At 33.8% G+C, this 20271-nt stretch overlaps 1 protein-coding gene across 1 annotated transcript in view; it reads right to left on the bottom strand.

The window, feature by feature from the left end:
- Positions 1 to 20271, bottom strand: part of LOC149800036 (ATP-binding cassette sub-family C member 4-like) — a 143292-nt gene that overhangs the window by 107762 nt on the left and 15259 nt on the right. Inside the window, exon 4 of the mRNA XM_089959559.1 lies at positions 18481 to 18696. Coding sequence (XP_089815685.1) covers positions 18481 to 18696 — 216 coding nt within the window. The remainder of the gene's footprint in view (positions 1 to 18480; positions 18697 to 20271) is intronic.

Genomic DNA, 20271 nt, shown 5'->3' with positions numbered 1-20271 from the left:
TATTTTAGGCATTCAAAACCGGATAGACAAAGAGTGTATTTATAATGACGATGGTATTGCCGTCTGTATCATGATTATTACAGAAAACAATTGGTTAATTAGTTAGATCGCCTAATAATAATATTATCCGCATAGATGATAACAAGTATCTTAGCAAGTATTTTACATTTTAAGATTTTTATGATTCATTTATGTTGACGTTACTGTTATTCTTGCAGATAGCCAAAACTATATTCAGAAAACTTTGAATAAATTCTGTTTATACTGCAAATAATCTATATTAAGTGTTCATGTTTTAAAAAGCAACCAAAAGTAATATTATTTGATATGAAGGCAATCTAAACATTTCTCTTTTGCATTCGGAAATGCATCAGTAGGGAATAGTTAATTTGTTTATATATTTAGGAACACTTGTTAAAAACAATGGTTCAGTTTACTCTGGTGAAACGGAGAAGTACTGCAACAGTGACAAAAAGTATTCTTTGTGTTACATAAATGAATAAGAAATAGGAAACGTTTGTCATTATGATTGCAGTTGAAACATTTGGAAACATACCGTATTGTTGGTACATTGATCTGAGTTCTAGAATTATAGTGCTAATTATATTATGTAACATGTTATATTTCCGTAAAAGAAAATAGCCAATTATATATGTTGAATGGGGCGACTGGTAGGTTATTAGGAGTTTTTTAATTAAATTTAGTCATTATTCTGTGATAATATTAGAGCTATCAAGATTAAATTCAACTGAATTAAGTAGAATGTGTCAATAAAAAAACAATATATATATATATAGGATTCCTGGGAGACACAAGCACCGTTCTTATATCAAATATAAAACACGATAATTCTAAATAGATAGTTTACGCTCCTTAGTAATATATTAGTTCAATAAAATGTTTCCGATTTGTAATCGAGTCCATAGTATGTATTCAGATAAACAACCCATAGTAACTTCTTCCTTGTTCAAATAACTTGAAAGATAGCCAATGCCCTGTGCAAGAATATTTGCACGGGTGCAGTAATTTATCTTATCTGGTGAGCTCAGTCAGATTAAACTGACTTCACATGTGGTCCAATTACTTTCTAAACAACCCCCCCCCCACCTCTTCGCGGTGGGAACAAAATATGAATGATTATATGTGAAGGAAAATGTGCTCAGTGAACTCAAATCTCTTGGTAATAAGGTGTAGGTGAAATAACACTATATCTCATCGTCTCATTTCAGGCAATCTTTCAATATATATCAACACTATGAAAGTTCAAAAAGGAATTTACTAGTATTAAAGTGTTAGTCATGCATTTGCAATCTGTCTGAATTGCCATAGTCATTAATACCATACATATATGCCGTCAGTTTTTTACATTGTAGAATTGTTCTTTCTTTTGTTCACCTGCAGTTAAATCTGTATGCCGAAGCAACTGTGAACTTGGAAAACTGCTTATAAACTTATTTTTAAAGTCACGAGTGTACAGATCAGTCAATAACATTCGTATAAGTTGATGTCAGCTCTAAGCCTAAAGCGCATATCAAGTGAAAGGTTGAGATCCAGTTCCATTTTATTAAACATCATTTGGGTTATCGTATAGTATACTCAGTTATAACAGTTGTCAACGTTGTGGAGTCAGTATTTTAAGCATCTTTGAGATTTCTTTGAGATAAAAGCGTGAAATCCTTTTTCTGGCTTTTATACCCAGCCCATACGAAGTTATATTTTCATATTCATCCATATACATGAATTTTCTCGATACGTCGATGAAAAGAATTAGTAACGTTTTTAAACTTCTCTCCTAGTCTAGGAGTTTTAGGCAATCAAATCTGTAGTTATAAATTGTGAAGTGATTTTTAAAAGGGCGACTGAAACCTCATAATAGATGAGTCATTGTCCCGTTTCAATGTGTCTTTTCATTATGTTAGTATGATAACCTCATTTACGAACGTGCACATACACACGTACGCAATTCTGAGACTCCAGTGTGGTATTACAAGTGACAGTGGAAAGTAAGCTCTCAGTCTATTATTGTTACAGAGAGTTAGACAACATATAGGCAACCATGTTTAGTTTCAAATATCAGAATTGTTATCCAATTAGTTATTTTGTGACATTAAACGCATATCTGTGATATATAAATGATGCCTATTAATATATCGAAGATATACATACACATACATACACATGCATACCTAAAATAGACGCAAAGACGTTTCTTTGAGAACATTAGAGCACCTATAGAGTAAATTCATTTGTCTTGGAATTTGTTGATGTCTGTTTTTCCCTTGAGAGTGGAAGGAATATTTTGGGCGGATAAAAGTATGATATTGTGGCAACATAATTTGCATTTATCCATGCTTTGTCCCATAAAGAAGTTATGTTTGTCTGATTGAAAATCAGTATTATAATAGCATTCGTTTCAGATAGGCACTTCAAGCATAAAATATATCATTTCAGGAAATATGCCGAAACAGTTTTAGAGCTTTGATTTAACGATCACTTAATATATTTAAGATAGGCATAATGCAGATATCGTTAGAGGTGTAAGGAAAGCACAGTGACATACTCAATCTATCAGGAATCAGTAGGTGGAGGTAAATGAGTTTCTCATTACCATAGATATAAATGATCTGCACCAAACAAGGGAGCCTTTTCACTAATAAAATAGATGTTTCTTCTGGTATATTATACTGAAAGGAAAATATTTAACGTCGAGAGAGTGGAAACAAAACATAGATGTTTTTAAAGAAATATTTCCTAGCACTTTTATGTATCTAGTCAAGGTGAGTGGCACATATTACATGTATTTATCTTTTTTATGATATTATTGTATAAATTTTGATCTAAAGCTGACGTTGTTTCTTCTTAAATCCAATTTTAAAGTAATAGTCAATCAGTTGTCTAGGCATAAACAAATGCTTCTCGATGATAACAAATGCAAAATTCAGACTGACTAGGAACTTCAAATTGATAAAATATCATAGAGTAGTTAATACTATCTCAATGGTATTAGCAATTTTAATAATACTAATAATAATAATAAGAAGAAGAAGAAGAAGAAGAAGAAGAATTACATCTTCCTAATTTATCTTTCATGTGAAATTCAATGATGAAAGGAAAAGCCACTTTTCGTTGAGCAGATGGGGGAGACTATACACATATCATTTGATGGCATATATATCATCTAACCCAAATTTCGTGGATTAGTGGAAGGATATTGGTATAGCTATAGTCTATACTAATCTGCAGTATGTTTAATCTGATATACACTGTCCTGTACTTTAACAAATTCCTAATCAAAGTTCACATGTAGATTTGGACACGTACCCAGTTGCAGAGCATTTCCTTATTTTCATTAATGATACAAACAACAATAGATGTCTCTTATTTTTACAGTGTCTGAGCTAAGATTCAGACATGGGAGTTTATCACCTCATAAATTAAAACTAGTACGAAGTACATTTTGCAGAGAACACAGTGACTGAGGATGTGGTGAGTTCACCCACTCCGTCAACACACAGTTGCCTATAGTCAGTCTTAACTCATTTTAAATTGGAGGTATGTTTATTTGTGTGAGATATAGACAAAATAAATGTGCATTATGTACGCTGAATCTTTGTTGCACCACAAGTTATGTACATGTTTACTTTATACGAAAATCGGTTAGCCTCATTTCCCTAAAATGAAATTTTTACATCTTGTAGCATGTCTATGAGGAGTCGTACAGATTATATGTATGTATGTATATATGTATGCATGTATGTATGTATGTATGTATGTATGTATGTATGTATGTATGTATGTATGTATGTATGAGTGTATATGAGTGTCGTTTTTGCAAGGAGTATAGGGGTTGCATAGCAAGACGTTATATGGGAAACAGTTGCTACGAGTTGGTGCCTGAGTAATGCAACTAAACGTTGGTATACTATTACCATATGGATATGCCTAATATTTGCACCCTGATATTCTTTTTTTATTCACACTTGCATAATTAGAAATTATGGTATTATAATTCATTCCACAGGTGAGACATTGCTTTTAACATAAATCAGTGCGATTTTATAGGACGGACCTAACCAAACATTACTTTCATTAAATACACTCGGGATATATTCCCACAGTTCCTCCTCAACTCCTGAAAAACTGGTCTACAATTTTTTTAAGTCGTCTGCTTCAGAGATAAAATGTCCAATTTATTATGGATTTTGATGTGCTGAATTCTAATATGACAATTAAAACAATTGATTGCTACTGTTTCCAAGATATGTAAATTTTTACATTTTACGTCTATGTATTTCGTTTAGAGCGTAGAGTTTTAATTATAAATTGTAAACCTAGGTGTTTTCATGTGCTTATGGTGCTTTACATGATATTATTTCACCTGTCCTGTTTATGTAACACTTCAAAAAACAATTAATGAAACATAAGGAAAATACTATCATATATATATAAGTAAATAGCTTAGTCCTTATTCAGTGTCTACTTGGCATTTCTTGGCTTGTCTCTTGTATTCATTAAATGGTGCATATCATATCACTGTCCAGCAATAGTCTGTAACAAGACAATGAAAGTTATTTTTGCAGTGCCAATGATTTCTAGACATCCAACAGATCATATTAGTAATATGTTACTAGTACATGGTGCCTCTAGCTGGGAGAGGTGTATCAAAGTAACAAACGTGGACTGTGCATTATCCAAACATTCCATCAGCTATACGGCAATTACCCCATGGAGAAGGACTGCCGGTTCCTGAATGCCCAGAATCGTTCTCACTTGAACGATGTTCAGGACTGCCATCACACTATCGATGTTGTTGCAGGCTCCTTTTGCCCTAAAATCGTTTCTCCATTGCTGGAATGTCCTGGTGAAATCGCTTGCCGTGCTCGTCGCTTACTGCTCCGCACTTCGGTGGAACAAATCAAGATATGAATGCAAAACCTATATCTTTAGTAACATGTTGCAACAAAGGCTGTTGTTTCGAGAAAATCTGTTGCCACTAATTGGAAGGATTTCCATACCGTATTTTCCTTGCCACTCAGTGCACGGTCAAATACATCATCTCGAAGAAGTTCACGAACCTGATGACAAAGACACCTTCCTTTATCTTAGCTTCACTTAATCTTGTAACATTTCCACGGTGGTACTTGAAAGCAGCTTGTGTTTTCTCAATGGCTTTGAGAAAGGTCTTCATCAGACACAGCTTGGTGTGCAAGGATGGTAACACAATTTTCCTTGATTCAACAAGGGGTGGACGTAGTACTTCTACTCACAGGCTCCAATGACTGTCGGAGTGGACAATATCTTTTGATGTAGTTGGAATCTCTGGCACGACTATCCCATTCGCAGAGAAAACAGCAATAATTTGTGTACTCAGTCTGCAGATGAAGCAAGAGATCAAGAACCTTAAAATCGCCACAAATCTGCCATTGATGTTGGTCGTAATTTATGTACCTCAAAAGTTGTATGTTTTCATAGGTTTCTTTCATATGGACTCCATGATCAACTGGAATTGATGGCAAAAGATTGTTATTATGCAGCAATACAGATTTAAGACTCGTCTTCGATGAATCTATGAACTGTCTCAACTCATCCAGATCATGAACGATGTTCAGGACTGCCATCACACTATCAATGTTGTTGCAGGCTACAAGATCATCAAGAATGAGACAAGATCACGGATCATGGAAACCTTACTTTACTTTTCCACTGCTTTAGTCTGGAACCCAACAGGTCTGTCTTACTCTTGGATAGTTCCAAATCCCTGACAAGGTCATTCTTTTCACCTTGTGTTATGATATGTGGTTCAGAGTAGAAGGATGGGAGAAAATATGGATCATGTGACATTGATGGTTCAGGACTAGAAGTTTCACCCTCTTCCGCTTTCTCGTCCGACTCAAGTGAGAATGATTCTGGGCATTCAGGAACCGGCAGTCCTTCTCCGTCGGGTAATTGCCGTATAGCCGATGGAATGTTTAGATAATGCACAGTCATTACTAATATGATCTGTTGGCTGTCTCGAAATCATTGGCACTGCAAAAATAACTTTCATTTTCTTATTTAACCACTGACTCAGATTTGTTGCATAAGTGTTAAGCATATGTGTTGGGTCCACCTCTTGTCCTGGTCTCCAATGTTATAGCCAAAATAAAAGTGATGGGCTTTCTTAACCATAGAGGTTATGCTGTGCTTTTGTGATGCAAATGTCACTTCACCACAAACATAGCAGAAGTTATCGTCATTGTTCACGCAAGTACAAAGCATCTATGCTCACTTTGGCTAAACAGAAATGTGTACTTTTGCAAAATCAACACTGAGAAATAAAAGAGCACGATACAGTATGATTTTTAGAACTGATATAGTGCAATTTGTTCAGCAGAATGGCGGAGTCTAGATATGATTGCATCATCCATGAGTTGTAGGATTAAGATGATGCATTACATAATAATGCATGACGCAAAACCATCTTCAGGTTGTATCATTCATTGTTTTGCCTAAAAGCAAATACTCTCCAAACGCAGTCATAGATTTATTCATAGATACAGTCAAAGATGTATTGTAGTCATTTATGGTCTAAATTGAGATCCCTTCCCTTTATAACTCACGTATCCTCCGCCATTCTCAAGTCAAGGTTCGTATATACTGACCCAGTATCATATTTTTAAAACATGAGCCAATCAACAATTTTAAGCGTTGCTTTCGTTCTCAGTGACCCAAAATTAATAACGTTTGACTACATTTATTTCGGAAGCAATTTGGCGGTAGAGCAGTGAAACAAGACAGCCATAGTAGAGACAAGAATAAGAATGTTTTACTTGGAAAACGTGTAATCTATCCCAAAAGTTTCTTATCTAGCAAATATGGAATCAATACAAATTTTTTTTTAACCGTGCCAAGTTGGAATCAATCAAAAAATGTCTTGTCAGGCACGCTTCTGACGGATCCCAAAATGTGTTGGCAGGCAGAGTTAGGACCAATCTCTAAATATCTCTTTCCAATTAATGTATGAATCAATCCCCAAAAAATCGTTAGCCTGAAAAACTGGGATTGATTATGAAAATTATGTAACAGAGAAGCTTTGTATCAAACCTCCAAATAGTTTTGCAAACAAACATGGTATTGATCACATAAATGTCTTACCGGAAAATTCTAGGAAGTATTGGGATCAATCCCAATATTGTCTTACCAAACTTAGGATAAATTCCAAATATCTTTTACGAGGTAAATGTGTAATCAGTGCCACTAATCACTTTCATGCAAGCGAGTGTGAGAGATTCCAAATACATCTTTATAATCAGTCTTGGAATCAATCCTAAATGTCTCTTGGCATGCAAATGTTAAATAAAATCAGAACAATCTCGTTCAGGTGCACTCAAAATAGATCCCAAAATTATACATAAATGAGATGACATAATCTTTTCCTGGTCAATTTTGGGATTGTTCCATTAACTTTTACTCTTGCTAGAACTGCAATTGATTTGTTTATTACTGGGCCAGTACCAATATATGATTGCATAGAGCCAATATCTTGTTATCAAAAGCCTCTTATACTGTAATTAAATCTCCGTCACTACATGGGAATGTCTCTGGAAGTGACTGTTCAAAATACGTATCAACCAGCGTTTTATCACTTTAAATATTTTGGATTAATTATTATTTGGTCACTGCCTAAAATCTAAAGGTTTGATAATTTAACAGACACCTTGTGAATGGGTTTCAAAAAAATATACGATGATTCACCTGAGGATATTAATGTATATCTTTATGACCTCTCAAAGCGGTTTTGTATTCCAAATAGTGCCACCTGCTTACAAAGTACAAATCATAAAAGAAGACATTAAACTGTCAGAAGACAACCATGCCTGCATGCATATTTATTTAGATATAAGAGTTTTGTATTTTTAAGTAGTCAAGGTCATCAGGAGAGAGTGGTGATGAAAGCAAAACCATGTAGTTGATGTCGGTCACAGTTACATTTTATCTTTCAAGAAGCGAAGCTCTATTTCTCAGATTGTGTGCTGGTATCCCGTTTGGTGACTATACAGTCATCATGGTCAAAGAAACCTGTCTAAACATCGAAAATGAAGATATTTTCTAAAGTGTATGAAGGATTTTATGGTGATCGATATTTTATCTCATAGTCTATTAATTTTTAGGATACATGTAAATGTCATGTACAAACAGTATATTCCTAGAAACTCAAATGAACGTGATCAAATCTAATGGAGGCTTCGTCTTACGGATCAGTTTACAGATCTACTTCCAGCATTGTACAAACAAGTTACTATCCCAGAAATGGGCCAAATTCAGTAAACACGACAAATACTGCACAGCTGTTGCAAAATGTCAAGCAACTATTGTTTTATTATGAGTTTGTTTACTAACTAGTTACATTTACCCCAGTTATCCTTTCTAAGATTCAGGTATGAATACAAATGAAACATTATGCCAACAGTAGCTTGCAAAACAGTAGCTAGTAAAACATGTATATTCAGAAAGGGTTTAGCAATACAGCCAAGTATGGCAAAGTACTGAAATTGTGTTCATAGTAGTACCAATATCATTGATCGTTGGGAACCAAAACAAAGCATTAAGTCACATAGGTAAAGTGTGGACTCTTCGGTTGAATTACACGCAATAATAATCCAATATAATATGCCTGAAGATATGCATGCACACCGAGTATAAAATGTGGAGTAAGTTAAGAAGTTATGATGGGTAAAAACAAAAACGTTTTCGTCCTTCTTGCAGTAGCAGTTAATGTCTCTTAGACGATAGGAAAATGTCAAATAACAACAGTTTCATAAAAATCAAATTAGTGTATTCTTCTTTATAAATACAGCCTAAATTGCTCAAGAGCAATCAACTTATTTACTTCAACTGGATAAAGAGAGGAATCAAAGTTTTATTTCTTAACTATGCCGTAGATAGATTCTAAAATGATGATAGCTGCAGCACATTAAAACAATATAAATAATATAATGATGAATGTATACTTACAAGTTGTCGATTTAAGCTTCAGCCTTGTCTTTTAATTGTTGGAGCCAGGTCTAATGCAGTGTGGTGTTTATCAGCCAGCACCAGACATAGCATGCGTGGAAAATGTAGGGGGATGCCCCTAGACTTAAAAATAACTGTTGTGAGAGACCTCACTGAATATCACTTCTGTCGATAATGAATATATTAGCTTTTGGTTAGAATTTTTATTAATTAATAGGTTATTCTTAATATGCTAAAGAGGGTATTTAACATCAAACTTTTCAAGAAATTTTACAGAGACCAGATGAGAAATATGATGTGGCTATTTTTTGAAACAACTGTAAATGAATTTCGAAATTATCAGCCATCTCTTCAGACATATATACATACATACCCACATGTTAAGGACTATTTTGTTTACAATTGTTCCTCATCTATAAGAGTCTTTTCACAACGTGGTTTCAATGTAGGTATTGCATGATTCTGAACAAATCTAAGCTGATGATGATAGAATGATATACCTCTTAGTTGTGTAAATATCTTCATATGCAATCAGATGTTTTTATTTGATCCTCTTGTTGGAGACTGGGACTTCTATAAATGCTCAAAAAGTACTGTTACGACTTATTGGTCTTAAACTAAGCAATATAAAAAGAACACAAACTAACAATTTATTTGCCCTTGCCCTAAATAGAAAGTGATAAATGTATAAATAAATTACAGTATTGTGAACTAAATCCCAGTAAGTAATAAAAGATCTGTCGCAACTAAAAAATTACAGGGTACTCCAAATGAGTGTTGTTCCGAATGAATTCCAATCTATTGTGCTGATGTACCAATATCATTGCATGATGTTGATATGCCAGATATTGATGTATCAAAATGATGTTATCGAAAAGGTCTTTAAATTAATTCACATTAAAAACAAATATGTTAATTAGTCCTAAGGGTTATGAGCAACTTGTAATTCCAGTGAATACAAATAATTGAGACAAATAAATCATCTCAACCGGACACAATAATTGAACACAACTAAATGGCTGTCTCCACTACATATATTTAAGGGAGTAATAATACTTCAGTTATCAACTACCTTTGTATAAAATACTAAGATTCAATGTGCGAATGGGGATGAGGGTCAAATATACATTTCCAGAACATTCCACTTGTCAACAAGGTCGGGTCTTTTGATAGCCAACTAATCATAAAAAGGTGAGTCAAAATTCCTCAGAGGCAACCCATGAGCTCAGGTCAAACCCATCAAATTCTTAAAGAAGATTAAATGTTACACCTTGAAAGGTCTAAAGGCCATATAAACATGTTTACTCATATCAAAGTAAAAAAGAACAGTGGGCAAAATCGATTATTTAATATGATGTCTACTCAATAACCTATACAATATGTAATCATAAAAATTAATGATTAATACTACGAGCTTCCCATCTTAACATGAATTGTACTTAATATCCGTTCCTGTTCTTATGGAACACTCAATGTTCGTATTAAAATAAAAACCTGCTGCAATTTGAATCCCATATTGATCCATGTTTATTTTAAAGTATAATCTGGTGACATAACATGAATAAAAATAAAATGAGTACATAATTATATTATTGTTTTTATTTATATTCTTTTACATGTTCGGAATAGCATTTTAAATTGGAATTTTGTTTCGGATCTTCAAGTTCTAATACTGGATTTGGCTGACCTTGCCATAGCGAATATGTATAGATAGGATATTGTCGTGTTTGATGATGAGGATGATCTGATGAGTGCCAATAGACCCGCTTCCTGTAGGCAGTTCATACTGGCAGCATGGTAGGCTTGGGTCTGGACAGAGAGCTGTAATTTCCCCACGTTGTGCCTGGCAGATAAGTAACACGTATCCTGATGATTTTGGGCGGTACACTGGCTTCTTCTCCTCTAGACTCGCATGAACATTTACACTTTTCTGTGTTTAAAAATTTGTATGTAAATGAATACAAGTGATATGTCTTTGTTTCGCTGTCACTTTCTATAACATTACTTCTTTATTGCATCATACTATAATGACTTCATTTAGATTTTGTAAACCATTTGTTTATTTATGCCATATAAACAATGTGGACCACAGTGTCAAATACAATCAATATAGAATATTTTCAGTGAGTGCAGATACTATGTTATAGTTTGTTGTCAACTACTGTTATTTACAGAATAGTATGTAAAGTATAACCTGCCGTAGCAGAAATAATTTCATATTGTATGTAGCTAATGTCAAAATCAAAAGACCTTCACAAAAGCTTAAATTGATCGCAATTGTAGAGGCACCAAGTTTCTACTAATTCTTCTGGAATCATCCTTCTTGACTTTTCTTGCCCATCTTATATCATGCTTGCCCCCCCCCCCCGAGAGATAAGGCATTTCTGTATACGTTCCCTGATGTTTGATGTGTTATCGTCCATGCAAGGAAAGACGGACCACCTGCCACCTTTCTTGTCGTAGCATCTATTATACCTGTTCGAAAGTGGATATTACTGTCTTAACTTGTCCTCATGCTAACCCATAGTGACTTTTCATTCAATATTAGAACAGTGCTTCTTCAATATTCCACATTACTCTGATATTTCAAGGAAATTACTTCTCACTGACTACGTACCTAGAAGCCTAGGTGATGCATTAACATGAATAAAATACATTTTAATGAAAACAGAAGATAATGATTATAATATGTAACTTAATTTTCATACAAAAATATTATATAGCTATACAAGTGCAAACGTTTACATTTACCTGTTAAAATAGAAGGACAGAAATCTCACCAAAAACTGAAAACGGTTTGTAATGTCTTTGGAGTATTGTAACAAAACCACATTTTCATTTTGTTTTGCAACTTTGAAAAAAGGCAGATATAACAGAGTGCATGAACAGCAACCATCGAAACAGAAATAGTCTTCAACTTTCAAAGGCTTTATCACAGGAATACTGGTCATTCTATACAACTACTTTCTTATCAGTGTACCAAAACCCTGAAGTAACTGAAAATATGATCATAAAGGGATCAACAAAATAATCTGTTGTTCTTTTCTACAGTTCTGCCTGTTCTGGTGATTATTTTCTTGGGAAGTTCACAGGTAATGTCACAAATGCAAACATCACAGGATTAGAATTTCCCAGTTGTTGAGGCTGAACGTTATTTCCCATCCCAAGATCCCCAACTTTGTATTCCAATTTCGGTTGGCCTGGTACATAGCCGTGTGGGTACCAATAATTAAATTCCTCAGTCACATCAAATATATAGTGCGCATGATGAAACTCAAACGTGGGTCCTATCAATTAACTGAAACTCCAACAAACATTTAGCACAGTATATACGATGCAACATACTTAAAAATATATTTAATGTTAATCTCCACTATTTTATTATGCATCTATATCGATCTATGGCTATCTCTCTCTCTCTCTCTCTCTCTCTCTCTCTCTCTCTCTCTCTCTCACACACACACACACACACACACACACACACACACACACTATCAACATCCAAATTATTCAAATAATCGAGAAATAATAATTGGCCACTTAAATAATTATCTCAAGTCCATGACCCTAAGATTAAGAAATTTTCAGCTGTTGACTTGTTCACTTTTCATGTAAATTGGTTGAGGACAAGTCTGTGTTTGTTTGTTGGGGTTTTGTTTTCATGTTCTTGTTCATAATTCGCTTGGTATTTTAATAAAAAGTTCGGCACTATTAGCTCTATCATGCTATGGAAATCAAAAGTTAAATGCCTTGCTCAAAAATACATCAAGACAGCTCACCCAGGAAGTGGGTGGGTATCAAACCTAAAGCCCTTTACAATGCTTTAAATTTACTTTATTTGACACAAGTGTTAAGGACTTAGCTATTCATGTTAAACAAATACATCTTTACACTGTACCCTAAGTAATAAAGTACGTACCATAATTTATATGTTTAATGAACACCTATTCATTCAGAGAACAGAACGTATATGAACAAGGATATAACACTCATGACAATGAAACATAAGATTCACAATGACATTCATGTATTTATATTTGTTGCAATATATTACTGGATTGCAAGAATCTTTTAAAATTTTACATTTCATTACACTTACTCATTATAATCTAAAACTCTACTACCAGTTCCTATCATATCTACACCAGAGACATGTGGCTCACTGCAAACATACAGGAAAGTGTCTTGCTATATATAAATACAATTAATATCAGTTACAATAACATGGCAGATTGTATCAGTTTTTAAAAGTTAATTTTCCTTTGAGCATTGATAATGAGCTGAGTGCATATATGGGAGGATGGTGTTAACAGGGACTGAACATGGGACATAGTTATAAATGGGAAACTGCATAAAGAAAGCATATTGGGAAATAAAAAAATAATTTCAACCTATACAGCCATCACTGGTGTTCTAAATACTGCTTTACCAGTCGTGACACGTGTGTGGGAAGTAGAGGGTGGAGAAAAATAAGTTTAGCCAGCACAGTATGTTGGAACCTATTCCTTTAATGAAAACAATTACACGAAAAAGAAGGCAAACTTCGTGGGGTTTTTTTTCTCCTTTTATAAAGAAAGTATATAGTTTGTATTTCGTCTACTTGTGCGATTTTTTAAAGTGAACTTTATTAGCATTGTATTCGTTATAGTAGTGTCTTCAGTGGAATGACAGTTTTAGCAACCAAAAATAATCAATTAATAAGAAATTATAATTATTACCTTCCTCACTCAATAGCCAAGAGTTTAGACACTCGGTGTGTCTTTCTCTCTATGTATTGCAAACGGACTGGTCCAGACGTTCATGCGAAGCATGTTGATCTAGTGGACATTTATTCTGCATGCTTGGGTGCATCTGTTGCTTCACTTTTTGTAACTTTGTAACTTAAAAATGAAATAAATTTTCATTTGTTTATAATTTATAATTTAAATCTATTTTTCTGTTCTGTATTAATCAGGTCGACACTTAAAACTAATTTACTTAATTTTAGCAAGAGTACATTATGGTAACAAATCTGAATTTTTTCCATATAAATAAAACTACCTTGATTGCAGCTCAAACCAATAACTAATAACATAACAATGGCAACTTGCCAGTCTTTAAACTCTGAAAGCACTATAACATCAATTCCTACCATGAATAGAGATACTTTCATGATTGTTGTCGTTTCAATGCTTTATAACTTACAAGTAGTTGAAAGATATACAATAAACCGTAGCATCCAGCCTATCATCACTATGAGAGATGAAACATTTACAGAATCAGTTTTATAATCAGATCTAGAAAATCCCATGAAACATTCAACGTCAAACATGTATTATTTGTTCTTCACATTTACAAGTACAGGTTATGAACCTTTTGTCCAAGCAATGTGTTTTTCCCATTACTCCAAAAGTGTGTGTGTGTGTGTGTGTGTGTGTGTGTGTGTGTGAGAGAGAGAGAGAGAGAGAGAGAGAGAGAACAGCTGTACATGTCTGCAAGTTTTCTTACGTAATTTAAAGAACCAGTGTCTCGAAGGTAATATACATTGATACAAATGATACAAATGAACTGGGAACGCTTTTAGATACCCCTTTCCACACACAATACAATGATCGAATGAAATATCGAACATACGATCATAAAGAGTTTTGGAATCTTACGAAGCAAATCAAACCCTTGTTCATTGATAATAACAATCAATATAATTGTGCTTTTATATACAGCAAAAATGCATATGACAAGTTAAGAACATTGTATAAAGTAGACATTGGCCTACCTGTCCAACACAATCTTCGGCGTTCCAGTCTCGAATGACAGTTTCAACGTCTTCATCAATCCTCTCCATCAACCAAAATGATCCCCAAGGTGATAGGCTCCATTCGGTTTCTATGGCAACTTTTCGACGTTTCTTTTCGGAACGCGACTAAGGCAGGCAAACTTGAGGTCTTTACATCCTCGGGCTTATGCCATTTTTGTTTTCTCAAGATATTTAAATTACAACCGCGTGACTCATAACCATCCACCAGACGATGAGATAACCTTTTATGTGGTCACGTAAGATTTCCGTAGCAGTTCTTGACCCATAAGGTTCAATTAAGTGTCCCCCATACAAATATTATTTTACATCATTTATTTAACAATTACCTGATCAAACCTTAACAATCCCTAGGATTTTTGTGCATTATTTCATCTTATAATTTGCCACATTAACTAAGTTTTGTGATCTTTACGATTCTTACAGTTACATACACTCTGCAATATTGTGCCTTTAGTAGCCAATCAACCTGGTGCTCAGATTTGTGTACAATTTATAACCTGAGATACTTAATAGTCATACAGCCTCAGGCTCGGATGTTTGCACACAATTACTGAGATGTTTTTGAGATTTTATTTTATTTCAAATAAAAAATAGATCAATATGTGATTCTAAAATTTGTAAGGGACTTTTTCATATAGACACCTCAGAAAACACTCTTCTAAGTCATGCACATGTAAAGCATGCACACCATTAAACATATAAATCATACCACTACCTTAGGAGAATCCTATACAGTAATTTTTAATTTGATTTTGACCTTTTACCCATGCCATAAAGCTTGTGAAAACGTGTATTTAGTTAATTAGGATCATATGTAAGATTGACTGGATAATCGACGATTAATTTTAAAAAAAGCTAAATTGCGGTTCACTGATCTTTCCAAAAACGTTTATTCACTGAATTAGCAGATCCTTAATTTCGCAAATGTTACATGGGCTGTACTTTTCCAAAGTCAGTAAAAACCATTTCACATCAAATTATAACTGATTACATCTCCAATTAAGTTTATATTCTGGACAATAATTCATATAACTGGCATTTCTACCTCCGATTGCAAACTATATTTTGTTCTTCAAATTTTTATGCTGAGGCCAGAACATTTCAAATATTGATATGAAAGAAGCAAATCAGATATCAGAGAAGTCTATGAACTATCAAGAGTATGAGTCATGTCATCAGAATATATGCCAGTAAGTTTTTATGTTTTTCAATCATATGTTCTAACATCTCTGCCCACTCAAAAAATATACGAGTGCGGATCCTGCTGATTACACCATCCTGGGACACCAAACTAATTAATGTTATAGCCATCATTATTTAACAATATTTGATGTTCGAGTAAAAAAAGGTTTTATATATTGATTGTTTGTGCAAAATTAAAAACAAATTATAAATGGTCATGCAACTGGGCAATGTCGATTAAAAGACGTAGTCAAGGAATATTTCGTTTTGGTGCGAAACATTAGGTCATTCAATTTGTTTCATGTCCTCTTCATTCTATAGTATCTTTAGCAACCCTGTTTAATCCTTATGTTTGACTTTGGTTACAAAGTTTTAAGTCTGATTAAATGCAATCAGAATCAGTTTTGTTTGATTCATTCAGAAGTGAAATGGGTCTCCAATTTCGAATACATTTTTTTTATGTTTATAAGCCTTTTGTATACAAAATAATAAATCCTTCTTTCTGTGTGGAAGATAATTCACCAACTTTATTTTCATAGTTAAGAATCTCCACTTGAAACTATCCTATATAATTTTAAACCTGAGATTATTAAATCTGTGGTGAATTCATCGGGTCCTAGCTTTTTCATCACACACTTTGCAACATATCTGCAGCTTCTATATATGCTATCGAACTCGTCAAGGAATGATGCAGTAAACATTATGACTGACACAAAAATGAAATAATTTTTCAAGATCGCTAGGACCAACTTCATGCACTTGTATTTGGTCATTTTGTCTCCTCCTTCAATCCATACAGCGCCAGGCCTAACCATCTCTCCACCAATATTTAAGTTTCAAAAATCTTGCTCTTTCTTCCTTTTTGTGGTAGCTCATTCACATCACATCGCTCTTTAAAACTCCTTATACCCGCAAATAATTTATTTTCCTGTCGATTTATTTTCACTGAAAGATGTATAGGAAATATTTGTTCCCTTAATTTCGAACTGAAACATTTCAGTGAAAAATTGATAATTTATAACAGGTTTGAAGTGAGATACAGTCATATTATCACTAGTATATAATAGTACACCTCACATAAATTGATGTCGATCTTATAAGACAGCTTCTTTTGCTATTTGTAGATATTCAGAATATATCCATGATGCATTAGTAAGGTTCCAGACTGTTTATATTTTCATTTCACGTTTAGAAAACTATCTTCACTTGTATAAGAGAACGACCAGTACTCTATTCTGTTTCAACACTTAACATATTCAATAATGATAAATCAATTTTCAAAAACAACAAGAAAATCCAGTCTCTCTTGTTTCACCGCATTACGTCTCCACCGAGTATACATTTGGATTGCTATATTATGTTCCCTCCATAAATCTTCTAAGTTATTTTCTATCAATGTACCCAAGATATTTATATTGCTCTTCAGTTATTTACCTTATTATAATTTAAAATAATTATATTGTGTTCCATCAAAATATTGAATCTCCTCAAAGTACAGCACAAATAATTACATCGCTTAGTCAACAGACTTTTGAGTGAGCAAATCATAATAAATTAAACAAATACTGTCTATGAATACTTAGGGTAATGAAGGTGATAAATATATACGTTCTGAACTAAATGTAAATACCATGTATTTAGTGAATCCGAAAATGACTGAAATACAATTAATGACGACGACAAAATGTCATTGCATTAGCATATAATTCTAAAACTTTCAGTGATAGCACTGACATCCAAGCATAAATAATGCATTAGAAAATGTTGCTAACAATCCCAAATAAAAAGTTTGGCTCAAACATCACTAATGAAACCAATGATTCGTTTTCATAACTGTACATCAATTTTGTTAAAACAACCCATGCTTTATTTGAAGCACGCGGTTATTTGGATTTTTATCTGTAGACGTTCCTATCTTGAATAACAAAAATTAAAACATTTATCAACAGTTTACCATGAAAGAGAATCAAAAGTATGAAAGTAATGCAGTATTTTAAAGGAATTTAATATAAATGTTAATTATTGTGCTGAACAAGGAAATTAGTCTATTAAACAGTAAATGTCAAATTAATCGGTAGGAACCTTGGCAGTAAGAAGTGACCCATAGATTCAGCTCAAGAAGCCCCCTGGTCCGAGCCCCATATGAAAAGCTAAAGAAAACTCAGTTGTAATAAAGATCACTACAGGGTTGTTTTAAACTGAGTACCTTGCAAAATCAAAATCATGCAGGACAAAAGTATGTAAACAACAGGTTTCAGTTAATATATTCTTAAACTGTTCATCACAACATGCATGCAAACAGTATTTTAGACTTCAAATGATCTAATAATCAATTTAACTTCGCAGCATGCAAACAGCTTTACCATTGCCAAGCATGAAAAATGAAATATCTCAAACCAATTCAAATAAATAGTTGACTTCCAATGGAAAACAAATCGTGAATCTGAATATTTCACCCAATTCCCAATACTACCTGCTGCTAGATACATACATGCATATCATCTTACCTTTCTGTATATCATTGAACAACAAGCCACTCTCATTTTCATTCCCATCCAATGTGCACCAAAAAAGTATGGATGATGTAGAACAACTAAACCAATGGCACATATACTGTTTCCCATGGCATATAGATAGGCATCTTGCTGAGACATAGCGGATTCCACTATAAAGTAGTGGATCAACTGTCGCAGAAGCAACGGCTGGCCTACTTTGAGGGATTCCTTTCAAAAGATAAAAAACAAACGAAGATATAGAGGAGGTCACAGGTTTTAAGATGTTTGGTATTTTTAATTGCGTATTCATTTGCAATGGAAAGTGTTCACCCATGTACCTCTCGATTACAAAAGGACCACGAAGGGAACACCATATGTTAAATTGTGCAGAAACCATTATTTTTGTATCAGATTTACCATAATCATGACATTTCACCTTTAAAGCTAGAAAATTATAGGATTACTCAATTTCCTAAGTACCGGCCAATCACAACATATGGTCATAGAACTGACTCTGAAATTACGCTGTTCTGAAAGGTCCATTTTTCCTGTGACTCAAAATAACTTTTGACTTTTGAACTTGTGAACCTCGAATCTATAGACCTTCCCAGCCCTCGAGCAAACGCTCTCCTCAAATAGTCAGAATGACTTTCACCTTTCCCAGTTTCACACCAACATCAGTAGGCGTCTTTCTTATACAAGGTGCAAGTCATCCATAGCCACTAGTGAAGGCACATAAGCAAAAGCCGAATTATTTTATCCAGAAAACTCTTTTCGCTTACGGTTACAGTAAACATGGCCTATGACTATTTAACCACGAACTCGATGGGCTTTTCCCTGACTTTTAAGTGCATGCCATTCGCAAGGTATTCTAACTGTAAATGGTGTAGAACTTGTATCTAACTAGCACATTTTAATATCAGTATGATGTTGAAGCGGATGACGTGACCTTACGCTATTGTTTAGTTAATCACTTCATACCACACCACCATCGCGACTACAGCTGGCACCGATATGTACCCAACAGGCAAGATCACTTAGTCAAAACCTATAAAAATAAAAAACCCTCTTACACTTATAATCAAATAATTACCAAATTTAGCAAAATGAATATTACTATCCATGTGATTTCTTATTATAGAAAAATATTGTTTTAAGATACTAAACGATTACTGTGAACGAATCTTATAAATCCCCAGGTTGAGTACTTGGTTGATACTACCCTAAAGGCACGAACATCCATTACCAAGGTTTTAAGATGTTGCAAGCCTATCTAATGAAAACAATTAAAAGCTACTGCCTAGTATGGTATCAAGGCTGGATAAATTGTAAGCAATTGATGCTCTCCGTGCAAAAACATTGAACTTACGAAATCTGAGCTAGTCCAAAAGTATAGTAATATCAAATATGGTAGGTAATCTTCAAATTGTGCTTTATTTATTGTACGAACAACAAATAATTTTGCTTTCTGCTTCTCTTTTTCACATTAAAAACCCAGTCCATGTTATCAAAAACAAAATATATCCTATTACATGTTAATAGATCTGTAGATGAGAAAAATAATACCGTTTTGTATATAAATAGTTTTAATTTCAAGCATCATCATAGAAAGTTCACATTAAGAGATAGATGTGGTTGATTATCAAGCTTGCGTTTATTCTGAGTTATAATCTCATTAACGGTAATCTTTACTTTTGATGACCTGACAAAAGGAATGAAGGACAATAAAGAGATAAATTCACCATTTGATAACAGCTAATGAATAATGAAGTAACATTATGCATACAGATGAGTGAATGCTAA

Source organism: Sinohyriopsis cumingii, chromosome 5 (assembly GCF_028554795.1).
Source record: "Sinohyriopsis cumingii isolate HCF-2022 chromosome 5, ASM2855479v2, whole genome shotgun sequence".
NCBI lineage: Eukaryota > Metazoa > Mollusca > Bivalvia > Unionida > Unionidae > Sinohyriopsis > Sinohyriopsis cumingii.
The sequence above is the reverse complement of the archived record's forward strand: the minus strand, read 5'-3'. Positions and strand labels throughout refer to the sequence as shown.